A 14,261-nucleotide genomic window follows, 5' to 3' on the forward strand; every position below is an offset into this window, starting at 1 on the left:
TCTTATCAACAGGCATGTTGCAACTGGCACATAGCTAGGGAAGGATTCAGGAAACCAAAGAAATATATGGAAGCCGCACTTACTCAATGGGCATGGGCTATTAACTAAAGTTTTTTCGAGGACGAAACCTAGGAGAGAGGGCCGCAGCGGGCGGACGGGCAGCTGAGAGCCACCCATTCTCCAGGCAGCACATACGCCAGTGAAGTCACTTGCATTTCGGTATACCCAGGCGCGCCTTAAGGGGCCCTTGGGGAAAACATTCACCAGATTCGGCCTGCGCCCGACCAAGACAGACTATACTCCATCAATCGAGTGACGGTTAATGAGACTCGGGAACGGCCACTGATTTACAGTAGTTTTCGAAATCAGTAATACCTCCTCCACACTGCAACTCCGTTCCCGGAGATTGACTCCGGTCTTTGTGAGCTCTGATCGGATAAAATGACCGCTTTCCATGAATTTGGCTGTATTTAATATTACAGTTGTCAGACACGGAAAGCGGAATTACGTAAATATAGCATTACGGTATTATTACGATGACTCATCTATCATATGTGGCTATTACTTCCTATTGCTCGATGGCCGTTATTGCTCATAAATGGCTTTTCTAAACATCTAAATCTTCTCTCCGGCTTAAAACGCTGCAGCAAAATTCCTTGTTATCCTAATCAAATGATTCTGCTTCATTTGCCCTCCGAATTACTACTACAACTAGCGACCTGCCTGGAGACAGAACCAGATATCAACTCATTGTCTCAAACTAATAGACGACTTTACGCTCTCCTTAATCTATATCTCTATAGACTGAATTCCCGAGACTCAAATTATGCTCTGCTATGGGCTGCCCAACATGAAAATGTGGCTACGGCTCGATTATGTGTACAAGAAGGAGCCAACGTTAGAGTGACGGATGGCAAGGGCCGGACACCATTATCCTGGGCCGCGCAGCACGGACATGAGGCGATGGTGAAGCTATTACTTGGGACAGGGCAGGCGGTTTTGAACTCAAAAAACTGCGAGGGGAAAACAGCCCGCCAGAGACTATTATCTTGGGCTAAGCGGCACGGACATGAACACAGGTTGACGCATTTCCTTAAGAAAGAGCAGGCTCCTGAGGAGTTGAGAGACTCCGAGGGATGGACACCATTATCCTCGGCTGCGCAAAACGGTCATGACGTGGTAGTGAAAATGTTACTTGAAACTGGACTGGTGGATGTGGACTCGAAGGACAGTGAATGCCGTACGCCATTATCTTGGGCTGCGAAGAATGGACACGAGTCGGTGGTAATGCTCTTACTTGGGACCGGGTAAGTGGATGTGAACTCGGAGGATAACGAAGGTTGGACACCATTATCCTACGCTGCGCGGGAAGGACGTGAGGCGATAGTGAGACTTTTACTTGAAATAAGTCATGTGAAGGTGGACTCGAGGGACTTATATTTCGGCTGGACACCGTTGTCTTTAGCCGCAAGATATCGACACGAGGCGGTGGTGAAATTAATAATTGAGACAGTCCAGAGTGACGTGGACTCAGAGGACACGCTAGCTCACCTAATTCTATCCCGGACTGCTAAGCTTCGATATGAGGAGGTGGTGAAGTTATTACCTAAAACACGACAGGTGGATATGGTTCCGAGGGACTATGAGCGTTGGACGCCAACTTTCCTGGCCGCACTTGAACGTGAGGGAATAGTGAAGCTATTACTTGAGAAAGACTGGGTGGAGGTGGGCTCGGACAACACGTTGGCCTATGCCGCAACATTTGGACGTACGGCGGTGGTGAAGTTATTACTACAGACAGGCCAAATTGGCGTGGACCCGAAGAACCCCAAAGGTCTCATACCATTATCCTTGGCTGCGAAGCATGGATATAAGGCGGTGATGAAAATACTGCTTGGGACTTGGCGCAGGCCTCCATAGCGGTCTTGAAGCTATTAAGAATGGGCAGGTGGATGTTGATGTGGATGAACACGGCGACCGACAACCGTATGACAAGCGATGTAGATTCTAGTCAGTCTTCACGCATAGCACGTATTAGACCATAAAAGAATCAGTTGTTCAGTATATCCATAGCTGGGACGAGGTGTAATGGCCTTAGCTAGACTCTCCATCAAGATCCCAATCATCGTTCGCGAGACTTGACGTGAGCGTTGATACGATAGTTATCGTTCCGTGATGAGTAAGCTCTTAGTAACTAAGTTAATGTTGCCATTTTCTGTGACAATCAGTAAGATAACTGGCTCTACTGCCAATACACGTAACTATTATAGGACAGGGGGGGGGGGGGGGGGCGGGGAAGGGGGCGGTAAGTACGCTAGACGATTATGCTAGATCGAGCTCTCCATAGATCTATAGGGTTCCATGAAACCTTACTGTATTGTTGAGATGACTCATCTAACAGGTATGGTCATCATAAGAGCTTTTTCTGCCAAGCTTACAAAAAGGTAAGCGTATTTCGGATTTATTTTTCTGGGAATGAAGTCGCTATCATTTGTCTCCTACTGAATTGAGACTAGCCAGTGAGCAGGCAAGGCTCTTTATCCAGTAAGCGGCCCAGGAGCATGCCTTTGCCTCCGCTTCTTCGTCGGTCAAGAGGCTTAGCCAGTGCCACGAGGGCTAGCAGCCTCGTCGCCGTTGGCGTGGCCACAAAACACTGAATTGGAAGTAGACAATTCCAGCGATTAACTGTAGGCGGGCTCGCTAAATAGTTTCTGGCTTAGCCCAAACCCAATTAAGCGAATGGCAACAACAGCACCTCCACTTCATAAGGGGCTTATAATACCGTCTCATCTTTGAACAAGATCTTCCCCCCATCCTGCCATTGATTCCAGTTCAAAGTCCGATAATTCTTCCCCTTCGAAACAGCCATACTCGTGGAAATGTTTGATTTTCTCTCCAGCAAGCACGAGCCCAAGGGGAGTCCTAAAGATAGTGTTGACGCTACCTCGAGTCTAGAGAAACTCCCATCAACTTCCGACAAAATCAATACCGAGAAGAAGAGTCTGGAAGCTCAGATGTTCTGCCTTTATCACTTGGCCTGGCTTGGTATTTATCAAATTCATGACGAAAACGGCCGAGATCACTCTACTAGATTAGCTGAGCTCTTTGACGGCGCAGGAATGTCTTCCTATGTCGACAACTCCGAACAAGAGCTCAACGATCACTACAGGAACAATCGGGGAAGAGATATCGGGGCAGAAAGCTGTGTCCTAAAACCTCTATGGACAGCTCTGAACAAGAAAGGGCTCATGAGCCTCAAGTTGTTCGAGGGAGTGTCAGTCACGTCGCTAGAGGCAGTGATTGAGCTGCTAGAAGCCTACGTGAAGGAGGTTACTACGGTAAACACCTTGTACCAAATACTTCGGGAGCTCCAGGTGGGGTTTCGAGCTCCAGTGGAAGGTGACGAACAGGCTGTTCTGAAACAGTTCGTCCCTGTCGCGAATCAGTTTGCTAAACGGCTTCGGCATCTTGATGCAAGATTAAAGGTTCTCGTTTCAGACATGGAGGATGAGTTTTGGAATGAGCATGGGGCAGCTATGGGGCGAGAGGGGTGGTCTGTGCATTACGCGCTTTTTCAACCGTCACCGGCACGAGCCGGTAGAAAAACGAGCCTTATGCCTTTCTCGAAAACTTGATAAAATGGTACGCGGTGAGAGGTCAAGGGATCCCGAGATACTGCGGTTCATACTCCTTAAGTCTATCTATAAATTCAGTACACACAAGCATAGTTCGAATGGTTCTGGTCGATCATATCGAAGGTATTACTATAGCAGATGCTAAGCCGAGGAACTTTTCAAAATCAGTTCGTCAAAGCATTTTGAAGTGAATTGTAGACGCCGGAATCCGCTATATAGCGATAAGCAATGCTAATCACGAAACAATGTTTACTGTCAAGCCTTGCCCTCTAACTTGACTAGAGATAGACACCAAAGGCAGCGTCAAATACTCTGTAGTGAGGCAGCTTAGGGATGGAGGAGGGAAGTTGGTAGATTGCTAACAGTCACTGGTTTGTTTAGTTCGCATGGAGCCTTCTAGTCGACCCCGCGAGAGACAGGTACCGGTACAATAGGGGGGGCAAAATCAGATACTAGTACTATGTATAGTCATGACGGGTAATTTACGCGATTCCATATTGGGGTCATCCCATCACGTGATTAGGGTTTGAAAGAGCGTCTCTCTGTCTCTATATATGGAAGGCAATAACGGGCGGCACTGTATCTGGGCATATAGTATGGGGATCATAGTTGTATTTGTACAATGACTATTGTCGGGATGGGCCGATCTCCGCAGATAAGATTACCTAAGAGATCAGAGTAGAGATCAGTTGCAGTCCAATGTACTTTCCCCCCCCCCCCGCATTGAGCCCAATGGTTATCATATGACGAGCGTTTTCAATGTTTCTCTCCACACTTGAACTTCATTTGAACTTCAAATATTGGATCATGATTCCTGCAAAATGAGTCCTCGAATTCGTCTGGCCCATCGTCCTCCAAATGCAACGCCATTACCATATACTGCATCACCACTCAGACTCTTGTGGAGTGATCTTTGTCTTATTGTCCGATATGCCTGGACTTTGCCTCTTGTGTTTTTTCCTCTTCGACTGGGCAAAACCGATCGACTTGATGAGCTGTATCCATCGCCTCGTAGCGGAATCTCGTTTGGAACTCAAGTTGTCCTGACCATCTTTCAGCTGTTGTTTCTCCTTTCGATTCCACTCACAATCATACTCATGTTTCCTGCTCTAGGAATACTAATTTACATCATGGTCGCACTAACCTTGAACTACGTGATCTGCATGATCGTGTTAAACGGCTTTCGCAGGGTTCTTGTGTCACGGGTCCCGGTCCCCGAGCAACCAACTCACATCCGAGAACGTTGGTTCTTTATAAACGGTATAGCAGGCAGGTAAGTTGCCATTGCGCGATTTAAAATTTCTTACTGGTTGTTTGTATTAGCTCACGGAGTATAGCCAGTCTTGGGTGCAAAACAACTTGGATCAACTCTCCTATACTTTCGGTCGAAGAGTCACGGGAATCCACAATCGCACGTAAGTTGCACTTGAAAATATCCCGGATATCCAATTTAAATGAGTGTTCATAGATTGGGTATCATTTTCGACCTAATCGAGTGTGTCATTCAACGTTGTTTTTCATATGCGACCGAGGATATACGAATAGCGTACCCACTGGTTAAGGCGGCATTGCTGGATCCTGACTGCCACAAAGTAGTCTTGATACTGCACAGCCAAGGGGGAATTGAGGGTGGCTTGGTGATTGACTGGCTCTTGGATGCACTACCTCAAGACATTCTTCGCCAACTTGAGGTCTATACGTTCGCGAACGCGGCTAATCACTTCAATAATCCTCGTCGAACATGGCAGATCAAGCCAGATGGGCTAGACTCCAATATATCTTCGCAATATGACTGTTCCATTGGGCATATTGAACATTATGCCAATATAGCTGACATGATTTCATGCATTGGCGTTCTGAATTTTGTCACCATTCCCAATCGTTACATGGGCCGCCTTTTCATTCGGTCTGGCTCAGGTCATATGCTAGACCAACACTATTTGGACACCATGTTTACCATGGGGCCTGACCACAAAGTGCTGGAAAACAACCCCTTCATGGACATGGAAGTTGAGACGAAATCAAATGGAGCATCTCATGAGGCCTGCGAAGAGACCCTGTGCCCGATTTCGTCCAAAGAGTCCCAACTGGAGTATCATCCCACAGTGCTCCGCGTCAAAGACTATAGTCGTCTTTGGAAATATCGAAATGGACGTGTTCCATCGGACAAAATCAATCAATTGGTCTGAACTGAGCGCAAGTTGATCGGAATCGCAAGGTTGTGTTTCAATATGTTTATCACTTGCTGAGACTCAAAGTGTAATATTGATAGAGGCTGGGGAAGATCAATCAAATGTAATCTTTGCCTAGAACTGACAACGATGGTCAGTGTAACGCGACCTGAGCGCACTAGGGACCAAGATAGGTATGCCCTGGGAGAAGCATTCTCCACTGGACCCATCAATCACCGTGTGCTGATGGTCTCGGCCATGTCAAGGCCAATCGGCTTATCGGCTTATCTAGATCGGCATACCGAACCCACTTTTGCCCCGCAGGCAATAACCTCGGGTTACAATCATGCAAAGGTTATAAGAGAAGGTTGATTTCCAATTTCTTTCAAGGACCAACCTGCCTTGTTACACACTAGAAGTTTCCTTGCTCATATCACTAGCACTTTCCACCATGCTTGATTCCGGTAGAGACATTTGATCCTTCATATTTCCAAATACTTACATTATGACAGCTTCTGCTTCGCGCAGTGCAATTATGCACCGAGACAGCCATTTTACTCCCAAAAAGGCCGTCGGCGGTAAAGGATGCTATATCTTCCTTGAGGATGGAACACGGTTCCTTGACTCGACTGGCGGTGCTGCTGTTGCATGTCTAGGCCATGGCAATGAAACCGTTCAACAAGCCATCAAAGAACAAATGGACCAGATATCCTACTGTCATTCCGCATTCTTTGGCACTAATGCTGCCGAGGAATTGGCTCAACTTCTAGTTGACTCCACAGGAGGCAAAATGTCCAAGTTGTTCGTAGTAAGCTCAGGTCTGGAATCTTTAATTCTATTTTACTCCAATCCACTGACTAGTCTCAATCTAGGTTCCGAAGCTATCGACGGTGCTTTGAAATTGGCTCGTCAATACTTCCTGGAGCTGCCTAGTCCCCAACCAGAGCGCACACGGTTCATCGCTCGCTCGCGGTCTTATCATGGCACTACCATTGGCGCGCTGGGTGTGGGTGGACATCTTTCTCGAAGAGAGCTGTTCGAGCCTTTGCTAGCGAAGAATACATCTCATGTCTCACCGTGCAACGCATACCGTGGCAAAAAGGATGACGAATCCGATGCAAGCTATGTGGTCCGCCTTGCAGCTGAACTTGATGCCGAGTTCCAGCGAGTGGGTCCAGAGACCGTGTGCGCCTTCGTCGCGGAACCTGTGGTCGGCGCTGTAAGTTTGAATATCGCCCTAGGTTGGAAGGCCAACTAACAAAATACCCCAGGCTCTTGGATGTGTGCCAGCAGTCCCAGGATACTTCCCAGCCATGAAAGCTGTCTGTGAGAAATACGGCGCTCTACTGATCCTCGACGAGATCATGAGTGGAATGGGTAGAACGGGAACTCTTCACGCTTGGGAACAGGAAGATGTTGTCCCTGATATTCAAACCATAGGTAAAGGACTCGGTGGGGGCTATGCTCCCGTTTCCGCGATCCTGGTCAACGACTCCATTGTGCAGATTCTTGATAATGGAACGGGTGTATTCCGGCATGGACAGACATACCAGGGCCACCCGATCTCTTGTGCTGCTGCTTTGGCAGTGCAAAAGACTGTTCAAGAACGAAATCTTTTAGAAAATGTCCGCAATATGGGTGCTTACATGGAGCAACAGCTTCGTCAACATCTTGGAGATCATCCCTACGTTGGAGATATTCGAGGCAAAGGGTTATTCTGGGGGGTAATAGCGTTTCAATGTGCATTCCAAAGGCTACTTGCTCTACTAATTAGTTCTACAGATCGAATTCGTCAATGACAAGATTACCAAAGAGCCATTCGATCCGGTAACTCGGCTATCCTTCCTCATGCAGGAAAAGGGCCTGTGCCCAAAGTATGCTCTCTCACTCTATGGTAATCCAGGGACGGTGGACGGTGTTCGGGGTGACCATGTGATCATCTCGCCTCCCTTCACTGTCTCAAAGGAGGAAATCGATATCATTGTTGATGGCGCTACAAAGGTATTTGCAGAGGTCTTCAACGAGCTGGGCCTGTGACATGTATGCAGTTCAGGGTTTACTTTATAAGAAATAGCAATTCAGACTGGAGAAATAACTAATCAAATTAGAACAATAATTTGGCAATTCCTCCTCGTACCCCCCAAATTAGTCTTGTACACCCTAACCCATATGCAGGAACATACCCATGGCTGCGACTTCGGTTACTCCCCACAATATTCACCTTTTAAATGTTCGTTTTCCGCTAAGTATTTTTACATCTGTTCATACATTCGATATACTTGTATAGTACACCGTAGCTAAGGGTAGGTACTGGAGTGGACAACTTGAGACTACCCGGGTAGGCCACAGGGAACATGATTTAGTTAGTTGACTCGAAGCCAAGGGTAAGTTCTTGATCGGGCTAGATAGGGGGTACAAGAGTAATTCAGGGGGTACGTGGATCAATTCCCAATAATTTCCATTTATTCCAAGATTTCCCATTAATGTACATGATATCAACCTTATGACTCAAGGGCAGCCGCCTTGGTCCTAGCAGCAAGCTCCATTTCTGCCTGAGACTTCATAGGGCCATTTGTAACCACAGCCTCTTTGGGCATGGAACTAGCTGCCCATAGACCGGCGATTGTTTCAACAGCTCTCTCAACGACAATGCGAACTCGGTCACGTAGAACAGCATTCGCACATTCCACTTCCAAGTTTTCCAACCAGACACGGGCAACGTGTTTGTCCACTTTGATTTCAATACCGGGAATTGGTATGCCTAAGGCATGAAGACGCTCCAGTTCGGCTGACTCGATATCAGCGACACGCTCCTCATCGAGTTCGGCTTCGTCGCCCTCCGCTGTGCCAATCGCAAGATCAGCCGGTACACGAGGGCGTTCGATGGGGGCAATGTCAGAGCCGAATTGCATCTCCAACATCATGAGGAGACGAGCAAGTCGATCCTCGGCCCCGAGGTGTGAGTGAGGATTGGGAAATGCGTCAAAGTCATCGTCATGGTGATGATGATGATGGTGGTTGAGTTTGGCCGATTCTATAATTATGACTCGTTAGTCTGGAAAGTTGTAGAAAGATAAGGTCCCTTACGTTTCACGGAGGCTGGGCTGCTTTCGACAGTAAGAAGGACGGCCATGACCGCATCGGCAACTCCGTCGTTCATCATGTTGCCCTCCCACTCCAGCTCAACCTCATGGTTTCTTGGGTGGTATCGCAAGTGCACACAGCCCATTATGAGGAAGTTTTGGGCTTCGCCCATGGGGATCTCCTCATCTGCAGTTTCGCCGTCGAGATCCGCGTTCACATGACCGTTGGCTCCATTCTTTTCCTCCTTGATGCCGACCTCTTCAATGGCGCCAAAGGTGCTCTCAAGGGCCCATTTGATTAATTCCATACTGGCGGAGCTAAGAGTAAGATGTTGCTTGCAAGTAATAATAGACGTCGTTAAACCAGCGTACTCTCGGAGGTCTTCTGCGGCCATTAGTGACAAATCAAATCCATTTTGAACCAGGACTCCAGCCATAAGTTGACTGTCGTCTTGCTCCGAAGGAGGAGCACTTTGCGCGAGTTTGCCAACCACTTTTGCTATTTTATCCTTCCTAAAAGGAATGCGCACTTCATCGCAGTTTGCCGGTGTATAGACCTTGACCTTGACTGTCTTATCGGCATTAAGGCTAAGCAGTTTAGACTTAAGTCTCATCATTTGGTGCTTTTCACCATGCACAAGAATCTGTTGAAATGTGAGTAGCCAATCCAAAGCGACACGACTCTAGTCTACTCACGACCACCGGTGCAGCAACTTCTTCGATGAAATTACGGTTCTCCACGCCGTCGACATGAGCAGCGAAACTGATCTCATCGACAGTACAGCGGCGTGGGATCATCACTTTCTGATCTTCGTCACCACCCCCCGGAACTCGTCCACGGCCTTGCATGGCGGTACCCTTGGACATAACGGCAGGGATCTGATCCGGCTCATTGAGCAGCTGCTTGGCCATTGTACCTTCAACACTGTAGCCGGTCATGACGACGCCGTTGCGCTCGCTCGGGGCCCACCTCTCAAGCAACTCCCGACTGGTTCCAGTTTGTAGCATACCAGGAGATGCAATCATCACGCAGCCACCAACATCATCAAACCGCTCCAGACTCCGAAGACTTCTAACAAAGCGGAAGTCCCATGGTCCTGCGGTGATGCTCTTGTCACCGCTTGCTTCGGCTTCAGCCATACGTTGCCGGAAGAGTCGTTTGATGTTGTCATTCATGGCACCAATATATGTCTGGTACACAACCATGCAGCGACGAGCCATGTTACCGATGTAATAGATGGGTACTTTCTGCAATTCTGGATGACGCTCCCAGTATTCTTCAAGGATGAGGAGCAGTTCCTGTGCACGACCGAGAGCAAAGACGGGCATCAACACACGACCCCCACGGTTCAAGACACCAGTAATTGACTTCATCAGGGCGGCCTCTCGTTCTAGCCGGGGGGGATTGGACGAAATGCCGAATGTTGACTCTGTGATCAGAACATCAATTTTGATTCCTTTGGGAACGGTAGCCGGGATCAAATGCCGGTCTTCTTCACGCGAATAATCGCCCGTAAACAAAATATTCAAGCCAGCAATGGACACCAAGAACATAGCAGCGCCCAGAACATGGCCGGCGGGAAATGGGGTGATACGGATGCTGTTAATGGTGTGTGTGGTGTTGAAGTCGATGGTCTCAATTAGAGGAAGAGTCGAGAGATGATCACGCTCGGTATATAAAGTAGTGCGCTGATCTGAAGAGGAGGAGGTATTGCTGACTCGGACGTTATCCTGAATCAGCCATTTGTAGATGGCCTTCGTGGCATGTGTCATGAAAACACGACCTTTGAAGTTGGTCTTACTGAGGACATAAGGGAGTGCTGAAGAGTGATCAACGTGAAAACTAAAGCCGACAAAAAAGGATTAGTGACTGAGAGGAAACGATGATGGCATGGATTTGTATCGGGGATTCTCATCTAGAACCGAGCTGTAGTGTAACACAAAACAGCGACTCGCCCCGATGCGCAGGTAAATTAAGCTCCCCAGTTCTGGTGATCGAAGATAAAGGAATACACGTACTGGCTGATCAAAAGTATATCAACTGTACTTAAATCAAACTCATCGAAGAAAGGAAGCGCAGAGAAGCCTTCTTTGGCAGGGTGCATGCCCGCATCAAGCTATCAGACATTAAGTCCCAATGTTAGCTCATCAAGAATCCTCAATATCTGATTCTAAAACCTACCATGACCGTCTTGCCCTTGTACTGGATGATATGACATGATCGTCCGACTTCATTACCTCCACCGAGACAATAGAAGGCCAGCTCGTCTGAGGGATCCACGGGTTCATCATCCATGGCGGCACCCATCGCCGACGCCTTGCGCTTTGACGCCATTATTGCTAAATCCTAACGTCTTGAACTGGGTCAAAATATTGAGGCGTGTGGTAGTCGCAATTCGGTTGCCGGCAGAATCGTTCGATTAAAGGGCGCCGTGAGCTCCTTCGCGGCTGATAAGAAACCGAGCAATCAGTATCCGATACAGGTCCTTTCCATGGCCGATGCGACCTGTGGAAATTGAAAATAAAGGAGGGAAAGCAACACAGAACGAATGACAGTTCAAGATGAAATGTAGAATTAAGTCGCGAATGGAGCCAACCGCGTTCACCGCCTGAGGGAAGGTTGGTTCCCCAATGTTAACTAAGCCACACGTGACCAGCGCGATCCGCGGAGCAAAACCTCGAGGAACGCAAAGCTCCCTGTTCCTCCTCGTCCCGCATCGCCTACGTCGATAAACACCTTCAAGTCCGCTTGCACGCCTTGTTTACAAACAGAAATTCTCCTACGCGTCGACTTTATGGGTTTACGGGTATACTGAGATGCTCCCACCTGGTGGTATCTGGTGGTGTGAGCAAGCCGCTCACTTGGACAACCGCGCGTGGACATCTCTCTATCCCGCGCAATAATCGGGTTTCAATTCATCAGTTTATAAATTCACTTTCGACGTATCTTTCATCATGGCGCAAACCCGACACCCCCAGCAGCAGCAGCAGCAGCCGCCACCTCAGTTCACTTCTCAACCTTTTTCTCCTCCTGTCTCCTCTCCATCACCTCACTCCGCCTCACCCGTAAATGGAGGCGCAGCACCTCCTCCATCAAAACGGCCTCGTCTTTCACCACTCCCCCCATCGCAATCGTCACCCTATGCTTCGCCAAGCTTTGGTGCCATGCAACTGCCTCAAACTCAACTCCAACCCCAACACCCGCCTCCCATGAACGGGACACCGAACAACATGCCACCAGCCCCTCCGGGTACCATGGGGCCGCCCTCGCGACCTGTGGACAAAACGACTGACGCGGCGGAGTTGACGGACGTTCTGGCATCATCTGGTATTGATGTGCGGGAGGAGGAGGCATTTCTAACGCGCAGCTTCTCGGGGCCTAATGTGCAGGCGCAGCAGGCTCCTCGAGTGCAAACACCCCATCACGCACATCCCACCAACACTTCGTTTGCATCCCAAGGCTCTGCAACAGGAACACTTTCCGCATCCAGTAGTTTTGGCGACCTGCCTCACATCAAGCCTGTGACTCCGCAGCATTCCTATACTGACCCCACCTCGCAACCCCCGGTCCCGTTCAAAGATCCCAATGAGCCTACCCGTGAGGATACCGAAGCTGCGAGGAGATCCCAGTACCACCTACAGGAGCCTTTCTTGTTGGCCAGACTGCTTGAGCAGAAGATTCAGAAACGAGGCTTCGACCTTGGTGTTCGCATTCCCTCGGAGGGACTTTTCCATCCTGTTCCCGGTCGGCCGCAACCTATTGAAGTGACTGGACCCGACGGGTCATCTGTCATTCGCACTGGCCAGACTATCTTGAATCAGGAGGGCGCACCCCTGGTGGACATCTTGAACCTGATGTCTCTTTCGTGCGAAGAGCGACTTAGAGGCATCATCGACTATTCTGCATCCCTATCCCGCAGCCGGCGGGCACATTCACATGGTGCGGTCCCTGATGAGTGGCAGGATGTCGCACAGCCTTTAAATCCAGTTGCCGGGAATACGGCAACTCCTTCCAAGCGTATGTGCATCGTCTTGAGGCCTCAAATTAACAGCATGCTCACCTTGTCTTTAGGCCCACGTCCTGGAAGCGAAGCATCTATTGCAAGACCAGTCGCCGAGAAATACCGCGCCCTTGTGAACAAAGAGTCATCTCAGGAGAACAAGAGAGAAGCGAAACGGGCGAAGCGGAACGCGGATGCCACCGTGGACGAACTTATGGGCAATCGGTCTGAATCCGTTGATGTCACCGGATCCGCTCCTTCGACTCCTATCGGCGAACGAGCTCCCAGCTTCGATAAGAAATCTATGACCAAGAAGGAAGCGAAGAAGATGATGGATTCCAAGGCCAGTGAGGCGCAACAGCACCAGCAGTCGGTCGAAACAGCCCGTTTAGCTACCAATAGCATGCTTTCCGGCCGTATGTTCGGTACCAAGAAGTCATATTCTTGGTTGAAGCCAAGAGGCTCTTCCAGTGGATTCTCATCGCCATCACGCCCCAACCCCCCTACCCCTAGTGCCACACCAGACAAGGCCGGTCGCGCTGGAGATGCGCCCGCTGGTCAACCGAAACGAAGAATTGGAACGTGGCGTGAGGACAAAGAGAAAGGGGCTGGCATTCAGGTCCGGGATCTTTTGTTCATGCTCGAGGCAGATGGAAGAGGAATCAAGCACGTACAACGAGGCTACTTGAAGGATCCCCGAAATTGTTGAATTATTCTCCCTTTATTTTCCGGTCCAGGTTGTTTCTGAGGGTCAAGTTGCCAGGAGAATGGATCAATTCTGGCCCCCGCTCCAAGAGTTCTTGCATCTGCGTGAGTCTGGTTCGTGGCGTTTGGGCACTTTGATTATTTCACACTGAGATGCTGGGTTTTTTTTACTGAATTTTTTCCGAAATAATGGTTGACCATGCGTGCGGATAGAGGTAATTTCGCATATGATTCGTCTAATCCTTGCTTTCAACCTGGCCAGCAGGTCCTTGTATGTAACAGCTACGAAAAAAAAAAAATTAAAACGCGGATTTGACCAAGTGATCGGAGTAAATGTGCTCCCGAAAAGTTTCTGAGGGTTCCCGACTAACATTGGTGTTTTAGAGTAGACTATTTGACTTCAATCGATATTGACATTATGCAGGACACCGATAGGGCATAGGATACGATGGACGATAGGGCGCATACGGCCAATGCGGGTGAATTTCAATATCTATGGTCACCGGTCTTGCTAATTCTGTATTATGTTGTACTCGAATATCCACAAAATCCACCAGTACATAGTACTCAAGCTGATACTCTTAATTGTTAGTTACAAAGGGAGCACCCACCTAGGTAGGTACTTAGTAAGAGGAGGAAGTCTCATGTGCTTTTGTGACTTTTATC

The 14,261-nt window shown here is 48.7% G+C and overlaps 5 protein-coding genes across 5 annotated transcripts; 4 read left to right on the top strand and 1 right to left on the bottom strand.

The window, feature by feature from the left end:
* Nucleotides 1-2,879: 2,879 nt before the first annotated feature.
* Nucleotides 2,880-3,635, top strand: N7520_004355 (uncharacterized protein; the record flags this gene model as incomplete). Its single annotated transcript, XM_057138289.1, has 1 exon — nucleotides 2,880-3,635. One exon carries the CDS (start codon nucleotides 2,880-2,882, stop codon nucleotides 3,633-3,635), a length of 756 nt encoding a protein of 251 aa, XP_056996496.1.
* Nucleotides 3,636-4,765: 1,130 nt separating this feature from the next.
* On the top strand, nucleotides 4,766-5,824 carry N7520_004356 (uncharacterized protein; the record flags this gene model as incomplete). Its single annotated transcript, XM_057138290.1, has 3 exons — nucleotides 4,766-4,908; nucleotides 4,973-5,050; nucleotides 5,104-5,824. 3 exons carry the CDS (start codon nucleotides 4,766-4,768, stop codon nucleotides 5,822-5,824), a joined length of 942 nt encoding a protein of 313 aa, XP_056996497.1.
* Nucleotides 5,825-6,311: 487 nt separating this feature from the next.
* On the top strand, nucleotides 6,312-7,843 carry N7520_004357 (aminotransferase, class III; the record flags this gene model as incomplete). The annotated part of the gene is made up of 3 exons (XM_057138291.1): nucleotides 6,312-7,025; nucleotides 7,078-7,530; nucleotides 7,589-7,843. 3 exons carry the CDS (start codon nucleotides 6,312-6,314, stop codon nucleotides 7,841-7,843), a joined length of 1,422 nt encoding a protein of 473 aa, XP_056996498.1.
* A 464-nt stretch (nucleotides 7,844-8,307) lies between these two features.
* On the bottom strand, nucleotides 8,308-11,224 carry ysh1 (cleavage polyadenylation factor subunit YSH1; the record flags this gene model as incomplete). The annotated part of the gene is made up of 5 exons (XM_057138292.1): nucleotides 8,308-8,840; nucleotides 8,894-9,533; nucleotides 9,586-10,732; nucleotides 10,909-11,006; nucleotides 11,072-11,224. 5 exons carry the CDS (start codon nucleotides 11,222-11,224, stop codon nucleotides 8,308-8,310), a joined length of 2,571 nt encoding a protein of 856 aa, XP_056996499.1.
* Nucleotides 11,225-11,844: 620 nt separating this feature from the next.
* On the top strand, nucleotides 11,845-13,599 carry N7520_004359 (uncharacterized protein; the record flags this gene model as incomplete). The annotated part of the gene is made up of 1 exon (XM_057138293.1): nucleotides 11,845-13,599. The coding sequence occupies one exon, from the start codon at nucleotides 11,845-11,847 to the stop codon at nucleotides 13,597-13,599; it is 1,755 nt and encodes a 584-aa protein (XP_056996500.1).
* Between the last annotated feature and the right edge of the window lie 662 nt (nucleotides 13,600-14,261).

This window comes from Penicillium odoratum, assembly GCF_028828045.1.
Source record: "Penicillium odoratum strain IBT 22623 chromosome Unknown utg000004l_segment0_segment0, whole genome shotgun sequence".
NCBI lineage: Eukaryota > Fungi > Ascomycota > Eurotiomycetes > Eurotiales > Aspergillaceae > Penicillium > Penicillium odoratum.